The sequence below is a fragment of the Gobius niger genome (assembly GCF_951799975.1).
Source record: "Gobius niger genome assembly, chromosome: 3".
Lineage (NCBI taxonomy): Eukaryota > Metazoa > Chordata > Actinopteri > Gobiiformes > Gobiidae > Gobius > Gobius niger.
The window spans coordinates 24351994-24369380 of record NC_136854.1 but is presented as its reverse complement, the minus strand read 5'-3'; the positions used below and the strand labels follow the sequence as shown (position 1 = coordinate 24369380).

Below are 17387 nucleotides of genomic sequence, written 5' to 3'. Positions count from 1 at the left end.
ACCACTTGCAGGAGAAGCCGTAAGGGGCTGGTGCAATGTGATTCGGGCAGCTCCAACAGAAGAAGATTTGCATGTTGCCTAAAGTTCAGTCTTAACAGCATCGCCATTGCTCAGAGTGCAGCCATCTTGCAGTGAGTTACCAGAAACCGGGTCAAGTGCTGGACCTCTCTAAGCCTCTTCCTGACAGGAGTGGAGTTGTGAGAGCTGAGAGAGTGGGCAGTCAGTATGGGATCATGAAAAATTGAAGATGTTCACTTCAGGAACAAAAACAGTCAGTCACAGAGAGATAGATGGGCAGTAGATGACTAGATGACCCATGTATGTTTACAGGATTAGCTCAGTGGTAACATGCCATTTGCTATTGATTGACACTCTTAGAGATCGTCTGCCATGCTAACTATTTAATATGACTACTCAATGACTGCTAAGTATTTAATAATGTGCTTTTAAGTGCTTTTGCATATCTCACTGAGTTAAGAGTGCTGGCTTTTTCCACGATCCACTCTCTGTTTCTACTGACTCTTCCTGTAAACACGAGTTTGCCGCAAATAGGCCAAAGCAGCCCACAGGTGGACATCCACTGTAAGTTGCTTTTATGGATCCACAACATGTATCAAATATTCAAGTCGTTTCTTCTCAACCATTTAATTAGATTCATGAATATTTCAAATGATGTCCCTCCTAAAAAAAAAGCCACGAAACGGTTGAAAGATACTTTTATAGAGAACAGAGAGGGTTTTCTCACTGATGGATATCTCGGTGAATGAGGACAACTGAAAGAAAATAGAAGCTACATGTAGTTAATAAATGCTGTACAAGGCACTTTTTACAACTTGAACTTTAAACAAGCTCTATTCAAAAGAAAGTGTGAGAAATTTTGATTTAAATGACCTTGACGTCCTATAATTTAATTCCTTTTCATCATAAAGTGGTGGACGCAATTTCTCGTCTCACAGGGAATTAAAGGTGTCTTTTTTTTTTTTGAGCATACCAGAAAGGGAAGTCATCCATGAAAAATCACTTTGGCTCTTTCTCTAGTTCAGATAATACAAGTATTTAATGGTGATGAAGGATGGGTTTGGTGACTGGTTCATCAGTATGTAATGAATTAATAGTATTTGTTCTCATGAATGTTGATATGGTCTTTGAGAATTCGATATTTGACCTGTTAAATCATAATTACAGAAAGTACAGAACAGTAGTTAACACATCTTTAATATCATCACATTGTCATAATATTTTGAATACTAACAAGCTAACTTTTGGCAGCAGCTAAGTTTTGTCTTGAACATTTTCTTCTGCTTATCCATTGCCAGTGCAGTGATTTAAGATGCTCTGCTTTAGGCCCGTATGGCTCTGCCCTCAGATGAGTCCACATGAGGGAGGCCTTGTTGGTCTCTCATAATGAGCTTCTGAAATGCTCTTCATCAACTAATGAGGACCTGTTTGCCAGGAGCATGAAGCCACTGACAACATAGCTCCTAAGTTCATTCAGGTACCTAACCCCTCCACCACATGAAAATGTGCAGGAGAAAGCACCAAAACGTGAAAAGTGGCTCAAACACAGTCCTTGGTGATCATCCAAAGTGATCCAGGAAGAGGAATGGTGATGCTAACCGTTTTTCTATCAGGGATTTTATTTGATGGTCATAGTATTATCAAAGTAATGTTACTTATTAATGCATGTCTAGACCTCTTTTGCTGTTTGACATTACTATTATTAATTAGCCTTATTCATATATACAGTACATAAAATATATAGTGAATATGACAAAAGAATAAGGACCTTCTTGACCCTTTGTACCCTCAGCAGATCGTAAATGATTGTATTGAGCTGTAAATGCATGAGCTCCAAGTTACTAGCTGCAGTCTGGCAGTGTGCCCCTCCTGCAACATACTTTTACAGTAATTTAATATTGTTGATGAAAGCATAATACATCAGAGGCAGTGCTGTGCTGAGTGATCACACCTCATTTTTAGACCATTAGACACGCTGATCAAATGCAATGATTAAAATCTGGAAAGCTTTGTGAGTTCAATGAAGAACAACATGATCACGGATAAACTAAAAATCCTTGTTACATGTTTTGTGTTTTTGTTGCCACTGTGGGCTAAGTTTGGCAGCAGGCAGAGAGATTTTCACACTTATTACCATCTGTTGTCTCCGATGGGAACACAGCCTTAAAAACAGGTCTTGTTGGTGCACATGAAAACTGAGCCATGATTTTGTGTTCCCCACATAAACAAACCAGAGCTGTCATTGTTCAGTGCCACTTTCACCACACCCACCCCAAAGAGCCTTTCTCCTTATATGGGCGTATGTTCCGGTCTCTTACAAACCAGTGGAACATGACCAGTGGCAGTGATGCAGTTGGACCAGTTTCTGTCACCTGTTCCTCATTGTTTGCACAATCTTATGTTTCTGAGAATGTCTTCACCTTCCCAGTTATACTGTTTGTGTATTTTAAAGCAGTAGGTTTTATGTCAGTGTCAGAATTACACTAAGTGTTGTCACAAATTTTTAACTTGATTTCATTACTCGAAATTACTCATTACAGGTCATTACTTGAGTAATTAAAATTATGGAACATTTAGTTTAGATCACCTCCTATATTCAGTCAATTGAGCTATGAATGTTTGACACTAATTACAATTGGTGTTTATATTGCACAAAACAAAAGAGAAAGCAACTTTCAATTTAGTTGATTTTACATTGATATCACATTGGAATAGTCAGTGGTTAGACCCACACCAAATTGCTGACTTAACTTTCCTGAAATAAAAGTTAAAAAAATAAATGCCTAATAGTTGCAGGTTATGGAACAATCGTATAAATTCAAATCACGGCTGCAATTATTTAGTTATTTAGTTGTTAAGTAGTCAATTTTAATTTTTTTCTTTTTTTTTGACAGCTCGACAGTTTGACCTCTACAAACAACAACATTTCAGTCTTCCCTCAATGCTTCTGAACATGCTTAAAATGGAAGCCTTGAACCAAATCTGGATTAATAAACCATATATCACAAATCCAATAATTAAGAATTACAATTAGATGTTTTTCCAATGTCCGGCAGCCCATAATCTGGGTTCACATAATCCTTTCTGTAGTCCCTCTAAGGGTAATACAAGTGTTAATGGGATGATTGGGGGGGTCTTTCATCTCCCCCTGGGTTCTCTCTGGCCAGACCTTGCAACTTTCCCTGCCTCCGAGCCGGTGGCACTAATACACACTGAAGAACAGGCTAACAGGCAAAGCTAACTGCGGGCTAGCACCTCTTAAACAGCATTTACAGCCAAGTTTCAGTGAACATTTTTAATCTCCATTGGGTAATTGGATGTACAATATCCCTCTCTCCCTTTGTCTTTTCTGTCAGCGTAGTATTTACTCTCATGGACAATTAATGAGTAAAAAGCTGCAACATGTTACTGCAGTGGTGCTCATGGCCTCTAGGGGCATGAGTTACTTAGTTCTGCTTTAAGGCTTTGCACTCAGACCATTGCTATTAAAATAATATATCAGCGCTTGGTAGAACAGATAATGTTTAGCCCGTTGAGACTTCTCTCATAACTAATATATTAATACATACATGCACAGCACAATTTTAAAGTGTTGGTTTAATCCCATAATGTCACTCTCATTTATTCCAGAAAATAACTGTTTTTTTCTTTTTTTTTCTTCTCACATTGGAGAAATGCGTTGGTTGCTGCTAGGCCAGTTTCCAGTTCTGTCAAGACCTGTTCTTTTTGAAGATTATTTTCTGCACACTGCCTTTGTTTTTTGGCACTGCTGGCATCTCCATAGTAACAGCTAAAGAGTGGCATGCGGCGTAACTTGAAAGATGTGGGTACATCCAGTGGTCCTCCAAAATCCTCTTCAAAAAAAAAAGAACTCACAGAACACTCTCAATCCTAAATGGCAAGTGAATGTCCACTTGATCTCACTATGGTGCTGTGACCGCAGGGGAGACTTTGAAAAGAGAGTATAGCGGGAATTAGCGCAGTCGAGGGAGACAAGAGGAAGAGGGGGGTTAGCATGCCTGCGCGCTCCAATGTTATCTCCCAGACTGCCTTGTTACCCATAAGCCAGAGTTGAATGGACAGAATTAGTGGTCGTAGTCAGGAGATTTAAAGGATGGGGTGAGTCAGCCGCTTTACTGCATCACCAGCATTTGTGGACCACACTGACCAACTCTGTTTACTTTATGAGAGTATGTCTTATGCTGTGCAAACACGAGAATGTATCATTCAGGTATCGGTACTGTAAACCAAGAATTGTTAAAGTACTGGTATCGGGGGGGGGGGGGAAATACATAACAGTTTTCCTCATATTGATCAATCTCGATTTTCGATTCAATTTAAAAATTAAGAAATGTAGCTAGTTCATAAACTTAGACCTTCTATACAACACTCAGATTAAACAAGAACAAATGCTTTCGTCCAGTTTCATTTAAATCAGAACTAAGTAACTCATGCCGCTAGAGGCCATAAGCGGCACTGCAAGTCTCATAGCATGTTGGGTTCTTTTTTACTCATTAATTGTTCGTGAGAGTAAATACTACACTGACAGAAAAGACAAAGGGACAGAGGGACATTGTACCACAACCCTATTACACAATGGAGACTTTTTTTTTTCACAGAAATGTGACTGTAAACTCTGCTAAAGTGCCGCTAGCCCACAGTTAGCTTTGCCCGTTAGCCTGTTAGCTTCTTCTTCATAATTCTATTAGTGTGTATTGGTGACTCCGACCCAGTGCAGGAAAAGTTGCAAGGGTGGTTTTCTAACCAGAGACACCAGGGGGAGATGAAAGACCCCCCCAATCATCCCATTAACACTTGTAATACTCTCAGAGGGACTACGAAAAGGATTTATTTAGGTAAACAAGTTACTTTGCTCTTATTATTATCATTATTTATTGAAACAGGGACAATGTACAGAACCATTAGTCTTTACAAGAGGAGATGGTTTGTACCAGATTTAGCTCAGCAGCTATTTTCCATCCGCAGTCCCTGGAAGTCCCTTCTTCTTTCACACTCAAAAAAACTTCCAAAATACCCCTGCTAGAGTACCTGTTATAAATATTTGAAATGATAAAACATATATACTGTATATTCATTTGTTTTAAGATTGGACAATTTTGAATTTCCATATAATGACTTCCCAATGTGTCACTATTCACAAAAAAATTCCTTTCATAATAATTTTACTGGTTTGGAGTTTCTTTTGGCCCATAGGTTTTATTGAACAGGACAGTTCAGGGTGAAAGGGGAGTAGGGACACAAACCCACAACGCTAAGGAAAGAAACGTGACCCGCCATACGCGCTGAAGCCTTAACCACTAGACCATCAGCTGTACAAATCGCATAACAGCTTTAACCAAGAAAAACATTTGTGTTGGTGTAAGAATAAGGTTGATGGGATTGGAAATTTTCATGCACCATATGCATCCTTAGCTGCCCTGCCTTCTGTCATAATATTGCACCTATTTTTGTCACTGTTTCCTTTCTTTCCCATGTCGCCCCTTGACCACCTGCTTCTGTTGATTGTGTTCGCTCACCACCACGCTGTCTGTTAATCAGAGTGAGATTAAAGACTTCCAGTGCAGCCCGGTTTGTTGTCTTTGTCTCCTGTCAGCCTTATGCGTGGCCAAACACCGCGCGACACCTTCTAGCTTGTCACATTCATGCTCAGTGGGATATGGCAGCTCTTCCATCGAGTAGCAAAAACTATGAGATGACAACAAGAGTTTCTTCAATTGCCCCCTGCCACGGGTTGGGGGTTGGACCAAATTACATGTTTTGGATATGTTGTCATGAAACAGAAGGAATGATCATTTTAGATAGCAGGCCTGTCGTCTCGTGAGAGCGGCTGTGGCCAAGACAATACTTAACACTGACTGGAATCCAATAAATATGGTTGTACCGGTATTGATTTTTTTGTTTTTAATTCATGACTAGTGTTAACCACCCATAATCACAAGATGACAACCAATGTAAGTGTAATTACAACAAATGGACAATGGACAAATACAACTAAAAAATGTCTTTTGTTAACATTAGTGAACGGACCTGTAGTGGTTTTTCAATCTTAAAAATAGCCTTAATAAAACAAATTCCCTCAATGAGATAATCATTCCAATACATTATAAAAGATATGTAGGTAAAATAGACTATTTTACCTGTATGTATGATTTTTTATGTCATGTTTTTGTGTTGCGCATAATCCTAAAGTCAAAGCTAAGAGCTTACATTGCAGAAGTGCTGTGCAATTAATCAAAATGTATTATGATTTAGATTATTACACGATTACAAAATAGCATAATTGAAATACATACAACAGGCGTGTCCCTCCTAATAAAGGACTTTTATCCTTATCAGAGTGCCTCAGATTTTTTGCCACACGCACCTCACTATCTAAGGCAAGTCTATTCCTCAACACAAAATACTCTAGGCAATAGTCTTGACAGACATCACAGCCCTTCAGCACAATGCTTTCCAAAAAGAAAAAGAAAAAAAATAGCATAGTAGTAGCTTTAGTAAATGTTTGGTTGATGATGAGCATGTTCATCCTTTAAACTATGGGCTACATGCACAGTGACCCCACGTGATTTCCGTCTGGACAGTAAACCAGATGCTGTCCTTCCCCTCCGTTATCTCTTCCCTTTAAAAATTAGCAGGTCCCACAGAAATGAAGCGATAGCTCAAGATTTGGTAAAGGACAGCGAGTAAAAGTTCGGATGTGGCTGGAGCAGGTTAAAAAATACTACGTGAGACGTAACGACTTCACTGGAGGAAACCTCCGTGTTCATAACGGTGGATGTTTTCGTCTTGAGGCTAACGCAGCTAACAAAATAAAAATTAAAACTAGCGCAAAGTTTTGAACGAAAAAGAATCGTCCTGTTAGTAGTTTAAATAATATTTAGTTGTTTACATGTTATATTATCATTGTTTAACACTAGCCTTTAGCTCCAAGATAAAAGCTCCTACTTTACGAACGCTGGTGTTTCCTTTGGGGCAGGATTCACAGTGAATATGATGTTTGTAATACGTTGCTGTGACTGTCCATCAGTAACTCGTTGTCCTTAACCAGATCCTGAGCTCTCTCTTTATTCGTGTGGGAACCTGCTAATTGTGAAAGTAAACGATCACCGACAGGAAGTACAGCGTCTGGCTTACTGTCGAGGAAGACGTCACGTGGAGAAACTGTGCATATAGCCCATTAAGGATGCCCTCCCGCTTGTCCATCCGAGCGATATTATTATTATCAATCAGGGACCTCTGTAATGTGCTACATCATGATCATATTATCACAGTATATTTTGTAATATTGTCAAAGATCTACTTTTCCTTCACCATTTCACTATGTGCATTATTCATATTGAGTGCAATTGCTTACTGTCCTTTGGGTTTGTGTGGCCTGTCCTGGCAGTCAGATGCCTCAGACATTTTTCCCAAACTTCTCTCCTCTCACATATTTGCAGCACCAGCCTGTTCCTCTATCAAAGATATCTCCTGTCAGATTCATCTCCACTGGCCCAGGGTCGCAGGCCATTTAATTAAAGCTTTTGTGAGAAATAGACATTGTTTTGACTGACATTTGGGCTTGAGTGATTGTATAAGTGTGGATGAGTCAGACTTCCTGCTGGCAGCTAAGGTGAGTGTGTTAAGCCCCTGGAGAGGGACAGTTGATTAGAAATGTGCTTTGAGACGATAACTGAATCTGCATCTTTTCTGCAGCCAGGGACACTTTATTTTTAGACTCAGAAATGCTTTAATGCTTTACTCCCCCTGTTTAGGTCATTTAAGGTGATATACAGAAACTCATACCTCTCACTGCAAAGGCATTATAGATACAAAAATAAGTAGATTTCATGGTATCTTGTTCATGCTGTGAGCAATTTTAATCAAGCAGTGATGACATGGTTGAAGCCTTGAGGACAAGAGATGAGCAACTTGTTTCACTAATATACGGCACATCCTCTGACCGACTTGAGCTCATTATTAAAGTTTTAGTAGTTCTCACCTTTTAATCAAGGAACAACTGGAAATGAGACAATGGGCAAGGTTGGTGAGCTTAATTTTAGGGGTTACAGTAACCAAAAATTCTCCTTCATTTACGGAATATTCTTTGGAACATTTTGAAGGCCGGCTGAAGGCTATAATTTTAACGGTTTGTAAATCGTGCCGTAATTAAAGTTCAAATGCAGCACAGCTCTGTCTCTGAGAGCGGCCTCTGGGCTCTCCCTAAAGCAGCCACATCACTGTGGAACACGGTTTCGCATTGCATTTCGTACAGAAAATAAACAGCCATTTATTGCCGCGATGGCCAATATGATGCACACTGACTTTGGAGCTGAGAGCGCATTGACTTGGACAAATACGCGATAGGCCGAGAGAGGAGAGGTGCTCCACAAAGGTAGGACACGGCATGTGTAGAGCAGGCTTCATAATTGAGAAAATGCAAATAATAAGTTCCAATTTGCATTTCTAATAGTGAAATATGAGCCTTAATATATACGAGCAGCTGAATAAGTCGTCCTCCTTTGAGAGTTTTACGCAAGAGTCTGAACACATTTTAGTTGCAAAATGTGTGCTTCATGTTTCTGTTTAGTTTAGCTCCATTTTTCCTACTATCTTACATTGTTTCTTAACATAAATAGGAATAGGTAACCTATTTATCAGTGTTGTTTTTGGCAGCCCTTTTAGTTTTAGTCTTAGTTTTTGAATGAAAAGGCTTTTAGTTTTAGTCACATTTTTGTCAGACGAAAACTCAAAGGTTTTTTGTCAAGTTTTAGTCAGTTTGAGTATAAAAAGTAATAATTTCGCTAAGTATTGAAAATTGGGATAAATAATAATAATCTCTTGGCTTCATATAGACACCACGAGGCGCTGGCAGCAGTGTCATTGTGAACAGGACTTTTCGGCCACTCTCCTCGTCCTCTGATCATCGATTTGAGATTTTGTTTTTACCAACAGCGCCTTCGTCTGCGCATTCGTTCTTCCTCAACCTGTGACATCACTGTCAGACATGCTCCAAGGAGGACGGATTGATATCAAAGGGGCTAGATGCAAGTTGGTGATTATATACTCACTACTGCCACCTCAGGTCTTGCACGTAACTGCAGGTTCTATATTAAGCTCGTGCATGACGGCACTTCAGACCCGAATTAACACCTTTTTGAGTGACAGTGCAGGATTTTAGAGGCAGTTGTGGTGAATAGGTCTGGGCTCATTCTACACATTAGGACAAGGCTGTAACATGTAGGGGGAGGAAAATAAATAATTTAACATTGTTAAACTCCATATAGTCCCTTTTAAAGTACATATTTTGTTATGTACTTATTTCACTGTGTAACTTGAAATTATTGATGTCCTACTTTGGGAATCAAACTGCCAAACGTTTAAATAGAAAAAAAGATGTAGGCTGCCTAATGGAAGAAAGAAATTCAGAGGCACTCAGATGTAAAATTAAAAAGCTTTTATTGTGGGCCATTGTCAGGGTACTGCCAGCCATTTATCTGTTGTTACTCAGGCACAGTCACTGATGTAAAAACATGAAGTATCATGTGGAGTGATGTGATTAGTCTTGTACCCGCACCATTCCTTACCCACTCTTTCACATTGCAGTGGAGATGTCAAAATCTTTGCAGAGTGATGTCAAAACCTGCAGTGGCAGTGGCACCCATCAGGACAAACTCCCCCTCTCTCCTTTTACATTGGTGGTTGGTTGTTTCACATGGAAGCACCCTTGATGAATCAGTGGGTCTTTGATTACCACACATGTTGTTATGCTTTGATCGGAGTGTGAAGATATCTGAGAAGAAGTTTCCTCTCCGTATGCTCAAAGACACATGTGGTGAAGGAGATACGGTTCTTGCTTTTGGGAGACGTGGGCACCACATGAAGGATGCTGGGAGGGCAGGACACTCCATTTCAGATCTTTGATACTCAACAGCAATTGTAAAGTTTCTTGCAAAACACTGTACATCACCTATTATTATGGAAAAAGTCAATATGATGTAGAGCTAAACGGTAATTAGTGATTAGGGATTAGTTGTGTGAATAAATTTTTATCATGGTGCTCTCTCTCTCAGGATCAGTATGATGTTGATAATTTGTCATCTCACTAACTCCATTCCAGTGGTCAGTATATAGATTTCTTATTTCAGCTAAACTAGGATTATAGAATCAGATTTGGTTTGGCGACTATTGGCGACAGAGTTTAACTCACAGTGGGACAAATAAAGTTTGTTACTTGTCTTAGTAGTGTCCTCACCGTTTGAGCCTGTCTGCAGGGCTTTACATTTTTTTCAAGCTACCAACTCAGCCTCCGTGTCAAATACAACAAGGTGTTTGCAAGTTTTAGCAATGCGACTATTAATTGTAGCATAGTGACTTGTAAAGCAACATAAAGCATGTGGAAAAGCGCTATGTAAAGAAAGTGAGTAGCATGTAGACGGCATCTCTGGAATCGCCCATATATGGTCATGTCATGGAGAGGAGCAAAGTGGTTCAACAGCCCATAAATACATACCAAAAACAGAATGCTAACATGATGCTACATGTTGGCTTCGTGCTAATGCTAACGCTAGCTAGCGCTTGCTATGACTGCTGTATTATCGCTTCTACTGAACAATCTGCTGTGAATAAACATCCATATTCACCCAATTTAGACTTGACTTTATTTGTATGTGATAAATGAGTTTATATTTCGCCCTAAAATGGCTAAAAAGAGTGAAAAAGTTTGTTTCCCAGAAGATTCTATTTTCCGCATTGGCAAGGCCACGCCCCCTTCTATGACGAGATGCCCTCTGTATCTATGTTGAGAATGTATTTTGTTTATGCAAAATTGAAGCTCCCCTTTCATGTTTTTGCAACCAAATGACGCCAAATGAAACCTCAGCTAATTTTGAAGATATGACAGATTTACACCTGTCTGTGCACCTCTGAACACAACCAAATGCATTAAACAGTTTTTGAGTGTGCTTAAAGAGCCAATCACAAGCCTCTAAATGTCTCCCCTAATCTTCTCCACTCCACTCGCTGCACCTGTCACTTTTCAAAAACTCTCTCCACTTGTGCCGAGAGCATCTCTGGCGGAGTCATTAAGAGAACAAGGCGGCCATTACCGCTGCATCACACTGAGCTGAGAGGCAGCGTGGCTCGTATGTAAATCTTCGAAGCCAATTAGACAGCCAGGATTAGGGGGGGCAAATGTGTAAGCACAAGCAACAATACAGAGCTGGGCAAACATTACAACACGGTATTACAACAATGGCTTTTTGACATTTGTATGTGTTGTTGTCCAGTGTGTGAAGTATACTTTTGCCCAGAGCCTGATGTTGTTTGTATTCTCTTCTTATTGTATTGGTTAGCCCTGGGTCTATTTTGGGCAAATGATAGCAGAGTTGAAAAAAAAAAAAGTGTTGTGGTGGTATTCATTATTCCCTGGACACTAAACAAAAAGCCTTGTGCACTTAGTTCTACCTCTGCCTGCCTTTCGGACTGTGTGCGCTAAAATAATACTCACTGCCGTAAATAGGATTGTGTTGAGTTCACTCTCCCTCTGAAATTCCTCTGCTCCGCCGAGGTCAGTCAGCCTAAGAGGTGGTTGACCTGGTTTTAGAATTGCAGTTTCCCCTCAAGAGGCTATTGAAAAGCTTTTTGTATTTGTTGCACTGCAGACCAAATCAAACCGCAGACTCTATTTTTACATTTTTCCAACTTCAGTAGTGGAAAGTTACAGGCCACTCAATCAATAATCAAGAGTACTTATTTTAAGGCAAATATGTAACATTTAAGCTCTCAGTCATCCAGTATTTTCCCATCATAGTAGAGTTTAAAAATATCTTTCGTGTCTCACTTCAGTTGAAGGTTTAGCCCTCGTTATCAACATAAATCGTTAAACTCAACAAAAGGATTAGTTTGCGCCAATATTGTTACCTTCAGTTCAAAGTTGACATAGTTTTGCTGTTCCTTTAGTGCTTTGGTTGTATTTTATTGCATTAGAAACCACAGTGTTGCCTCAAATGCAATAGTTTACTTGGTGGTTATGTGCGTTGGTATCTCTGCAGACCTTTATTCTGCCAGTGGCTCTAACACTAAAGAATTGGTCATGGTCTGTGAATGAAGGATCTGCAGCCCTTTGTCTTTATTTAGGCCAAAAGTGACTGAATTTGTCAATTCCCACATGTTGATTTGGGAGGCCCGGCCAGCGTTGCCATGGTGACGGTGTAACCTGGTCCGTCTCCGAGGGACTGAGACTCGGTCCTCATTGTCTTCCAGCAAAAAAGAGAGAGAGAGAGAGAGAGAGACATCACATAGTAGCAGAAAGGTACAAACAGTAGCAGTCCAATAGAAACAGTATCAATCATCTCATTAAAACAACTTTAAGAGTTGAAAAAAATGAAACTGTTTCACATTTGTGTTCCCAAGTGAGTGAATCTTGGTGATTTTGCGATATATTGTGGCTTCTTGTGACAGGAATATTGCGTCACCTAATGCTGAATTAGAATAGAGATAATGTGGCGTTTATTGTGCAGTGCTACTACACATCACTGATGGAAAATAGCGGCCATGTCTCAGTCTGTCAGCCCCAGGGCAGCTGTGGCCTTATCTTTCCTGAATGGGCATGGGCACAAAGGAGATCCCTGGCTTAAGAAATGCTCTTGACAGCTTCCCCTCGTCATATTTTTGTTCCTCTTACCACACCATGGCTGTGTGGATTTATCTTTGAAGTCTTCTCCTCTCCCACTGACTGCTCCGCTGCATGTTGGGGTTCACAGCAGGACGCCTCAAATGTTTCTCAAACATGTCCCTGCTGGATGGATCTATTTAACACTTCTCCCTCATTGACAAACAGATGGCATCTGTTCACTTATTTTCTATTTAGCAAACCACTTATGTATTTATTAATTATATACTGACAATAATTTGATGACTACTAAATAAAACAGGAAAACAAATCTTGCATATAAGTTGCAAGGGAAAAAAAAAAGGTTTTTTTTGCAATATTATTTTGTTTTTTTTACTGTTTAATATGTTTTATGGTTAGCAACAGGATGGGATCGACCTTTGGCATGCATGTAGTGACTGTATATTGATTTTAAAATGACCCGCCTTTAGTTTTGTAGCACTGTTAACTTATTATGGATTTTACAGCAGATATCCTTCCTGTTGCACTCATTCATCCAGGCTCAAAAAACAACCTCTAACCTGCTACCAACTTATGGAAGGATTACCTAACACTTGTGTTACATATCCGCATCTCTTTGTGTTTGCTGCAGCAACAGAGTCCTACTAAACTGTGTTTTCTTATATATAGTATAAGTAATGTATTGACTTTGCTTGTTCACTGCAGGGATCCAGTTCATTGGAAGATTCGCTCCCGCAGCAGCCGAGAGGACGCCACAGCTTTGTCAAAGAACACTTCCAGGCACAGTACAGGTACATTTGATTGTTACGTTTGTTTTTAATCTTATAAACAAATAAAATGAATGGAAGATGGATGGATGGATGGATGGATGGATGGATGGATGGATGGATGGATGGATGGATGGATGGATGGATGGATGGATGGATGGATGGATGGATGTGCTAGAAGTATAGTGATTTGTTGTCACATTTTGTAAATTGTAAATTGTAAACTGTGTATGTGTTGCCTGCCTAGGGACTACAGATGGAAATTAGCATCCCTGCTATAATCTGGCATATTTACAGTGCTCATGTGCAACTGTTCATTAATATACATTGTCCCTATAAAAAAAAGAAAAAGTTTCAAAAATAAACATCAACACTTTCTTCTCCAGTGGGTGGGACAGTGCACGACTGTTACTGAACACACATGAGACATGGATGTGAACACGCCACGCCGGATTGTGCTAACTTATATCTGTTGTCTCATAGTCACAAACACACTAATTGATCCTGGCTATTGTACATGTTTCATGTTTTTATTGGGGAAAGCCAATGAGGAAAGTTATGCAGGCACGTTGAGAACATGCAAACTCCACAAAGAAAGGACTGCCCTGGGTTCACAAATTTAAGAAACTGCAAAGTGTCACCACAGGCACCCGTTATACATGCTGTCCTGGGTTTAGCCTGTCTCTGCGCTATTTCTCATGCCCTGAGGTTGTGTAGAGCAGATACAGTGCGGGACATAGCATTAGCACCTGTGGGGTTGCGGTTAAGGTGAGAATGCAGTTTCTCTCCTGTGGATAAGAATCAGGGGATGTAGAAAGTAGGTCAGACGGACATGTGGGGGGTTTAAGGGGACTTTTCTTGAGGTACTGCCTTTCGGATGGCTCTGTCCCATTTATAGCCAGCCACTCACAAAGGGGCAGCCAGTTTAATAAAACGTAATCTGGAATTAGCTTTGGACCTCGGATTAAGTTAGTGGAGTTAGAGAAAAGTGTTGGAAAATGCTACACAATTCTTTATTAAATTATTATATTTCAATTCATTGAACAATTCATCAAGGTTTGGTAGAAACTCCAGATGAAACACAAGAAGTAGAAATATTTGCAGTGTAATGTTATGTGTAATGTTTAGAATGCAGTATTTATGAAAAGAGATGAGAGGTTTAGTGTAAAGTAATTTATTTGGGGCAATATGACTTGATGATTGATCAAAAAAGTTACAGGAAATGTTGAGATAGATAGATATTTTTGCCACTATGACTTTCTCATTTTAATTTAATATAAAAATCTACATTGCCTGATTCAAATATTTTGTTCTTGAACTTTGCAAGTATCTGTTTTTTTTTTTGTAGGTTTATATTGACAACAGGACATTTTATTATCCGCTTTTGTGAGAGTACACAGGAAACATATCTCCACAATTTTGTTTAGATTTGATATTGACTAATCCTCAGATTTAAGAGCTGTGGTATTATTATTCTATAATTGTTTTCCCGTGATTAACTCTCGCTGACTTTTGGCATATAATTAGCAGCATGCTGGGAAAATGCCTGAAAATCTGTCTGTAAGCATCTTTTACACTTGTAATTTTGAACAACCTTTACTTTAGTATTTGTTGTTATTTTTCCACACCCATGGCCCGTATTCTGATCCAACGCGATACCCCCTTTCTCTCTTCTTTCTGCTCTTTGTGTGCTGAACAATCGGCTATATTTAGATGGGAGTTCCTCGTGTGCTGCCAGTGTTACTGTGATGCTGGAGACTTGCATAAGGTTCTTTATGGTGGCGGTGTAAAGAGCAATACATGCATGTGTAAGGCTGATAACAGTCAAGTGGGCGCTTTTTGTCCCGAACTGTGTTGTAGCAATTAATTGCAGTGGGCGTGTGCTTGTGGGACGGCAGTGACATTTGGTATGGCAACTACCAGTGGTTCTCCGACAGAGAGAACCACTGATCAAGGATGATAACCGGGTCTTTTATGCTCCCATGTGGGTTTAATAATAGTAATATAAAACTTAGCTAAAGCAGCATATCCAGATTAAATGTATAATTATATTTTTGAGCTTTACTTATAGAGAAAGTCCCATTGAGATTTTCAAGTCACTTTATCTCGGAAGTCCTGGACCCAGAGGGAAGCAAATATATTTTTAGTAGCGGGGAAAACCAGAGCACCTGGTGGACACATATCAAAGAAGGACCTGCTTGCTGTGTGGCATCAACGCTAGCTAACCTTGCTTGTTGCTATTGGTCTTGAATGGCTCATTTACCCTTGTCCATAAGTTTGCCCCGGTGTTAAATCTGGGCTGTGTTGGTCTCAGATCCAGGTGCCATTGATATTTTTTATCAAGGCTGTTTTTTTTATAACACAGCCGAATTGATTGATTAACTGGTTGTTTATGCTACTGCCAGTTTCAGAATCGGTTCTGAAACTGGCACAAGCTCAGACCTGGCACCAGCAGCAGCGTGTTGGAAAAGAGGATCCATCAAATTAGATTTTTTAATAATTCCATGTGTCCAGTGTCACTGTGTTACATTTTCTTTTCATTGTGTTGTGTTCGTATTTTTTCTTATGCCACAGAGACATAAACAAGTAGTCCAGTTGATCTAGATTAAAATATATACAGTAGTTTACTAAAATTACTAAATCGTTAGCATATGGGTTTTTTAATACTTATCTTTTCCACTTTACCATCATGGTTTGTAGCCACAGCTGTCCTGGGGTCGGCTGACAGAAGCGTGGCGGCCAATCTGCACCATCGGCCCCTCCGACCAGCACCAACCACTCACTCACAGATTATATTCACCCAGGCTTCATTGTATTCTCTTGCAGTCTCCCATCGAGGTACTAACCGGGCACTATCCTGTTTAGCTTTTGAGATTTTATCGGACATAGCAAAGGTGGTATGGCCCAAATATTGCAATACAATATACGATATCTCTGGCTTGGCTGACCATCTGTATCAGCTCCAGTCTTCCTCTCCCTATCAATGGCTGTGACCACTTCCTCTGCCATCGTATGGCGTTTCTTCTCAGAGGCGTAGTGCGAGAGTTGTGTCAGATGTGAATAAATGTTGTGATTAGTGTGGTATGTGTAATGGTATGTGTGATGTTTAAAATTGATTTTGTGCAGTGGAAACATCACCACGTCTTCCTCAGTCTGACACTTCAAGTCTTTTTAAACTTTATTGTGAATTTGAATTGAACTACAGCTTACTATGGCTTCTTATTTCAACACATTAGATTGACAAATGTGTCGTTTTCTGTTGTGAAACGTTATGGAAGCACCAGTACATGTGTCTATACATTAGGATATGGAAGATGAAGTTGCAACATTTTACTCCCTTGCACACTCCTATCAAACAGTTTCGACATAGAGGAGACTGCGGAGTCTTCGGGCTCGACCGCAATGACTTCATTCACAAAGCTTCCTGACCTCCTCCTCCTGTATTCATAGTCCTGCATGACTCATCAAGGACACTGACCTCTTTAAATAAATACAAAACTGCCCTTTTAATTATTATGTGCATCTTGATTTCATCATAACCTTTTGAAATGTTATACATACAGAGGGTGTTGTTTAACACCTATGTATATTCAACTTTCCTTTACCTTTTATCTTTACTCTCATATTTGAGAGTAAAACTTTCTCACTTCTTCAAAGGTGCTGAGCGGCCCCCCCTTGCCTCCCCTCAGATGAACAGACCCAGGTTTGGGATCTGCTGGAGCCCCTTGTTGGTCATACCACACTGCTTTCCTGAGTGGCTGTTAGAAATATGTCCAGACTGTGACCTCTTTTACTTTGATTTGGGTGCTTTCAACCACCCACTGTGCAGTCTCCAGGGCCAGCACCCACTCCCTCAGCAGCCGGCTGCACTTTGAAGTGGGTGCTAGCCAGTTTGTGCGGGCCATTATCAAGCCCAAGCACTTCTTTGATCTCTTTTCCTTTTTGTTTTGCAATACAAAAGTTGTAAC

The 17387-nt window shown here is 39.9% G+C and overlaps 1 protein-coding gene across 1 annotated transcript in view; it reads left to right on the top strand.

Moving 5' to 3' along the window:
• usp43a (ubiquitin specific peptidase 43a) overlaps window positions 1-17387 on the top strand; it is a 67342-nt gene that overhangs the window by 20508 nt on the left and 29447 nt on the right. Inside the window, exon 3 of the mRNA XM_079554320.1 lies at window positions 13358-13443. Within this exon, the coding sequence (XP_079410446.1) occupies window positions 13358-13443 (86 nt within the window). The remainder of the gene's footprint in view (window positions 1-13357; window positions 13444-17387) is intronic.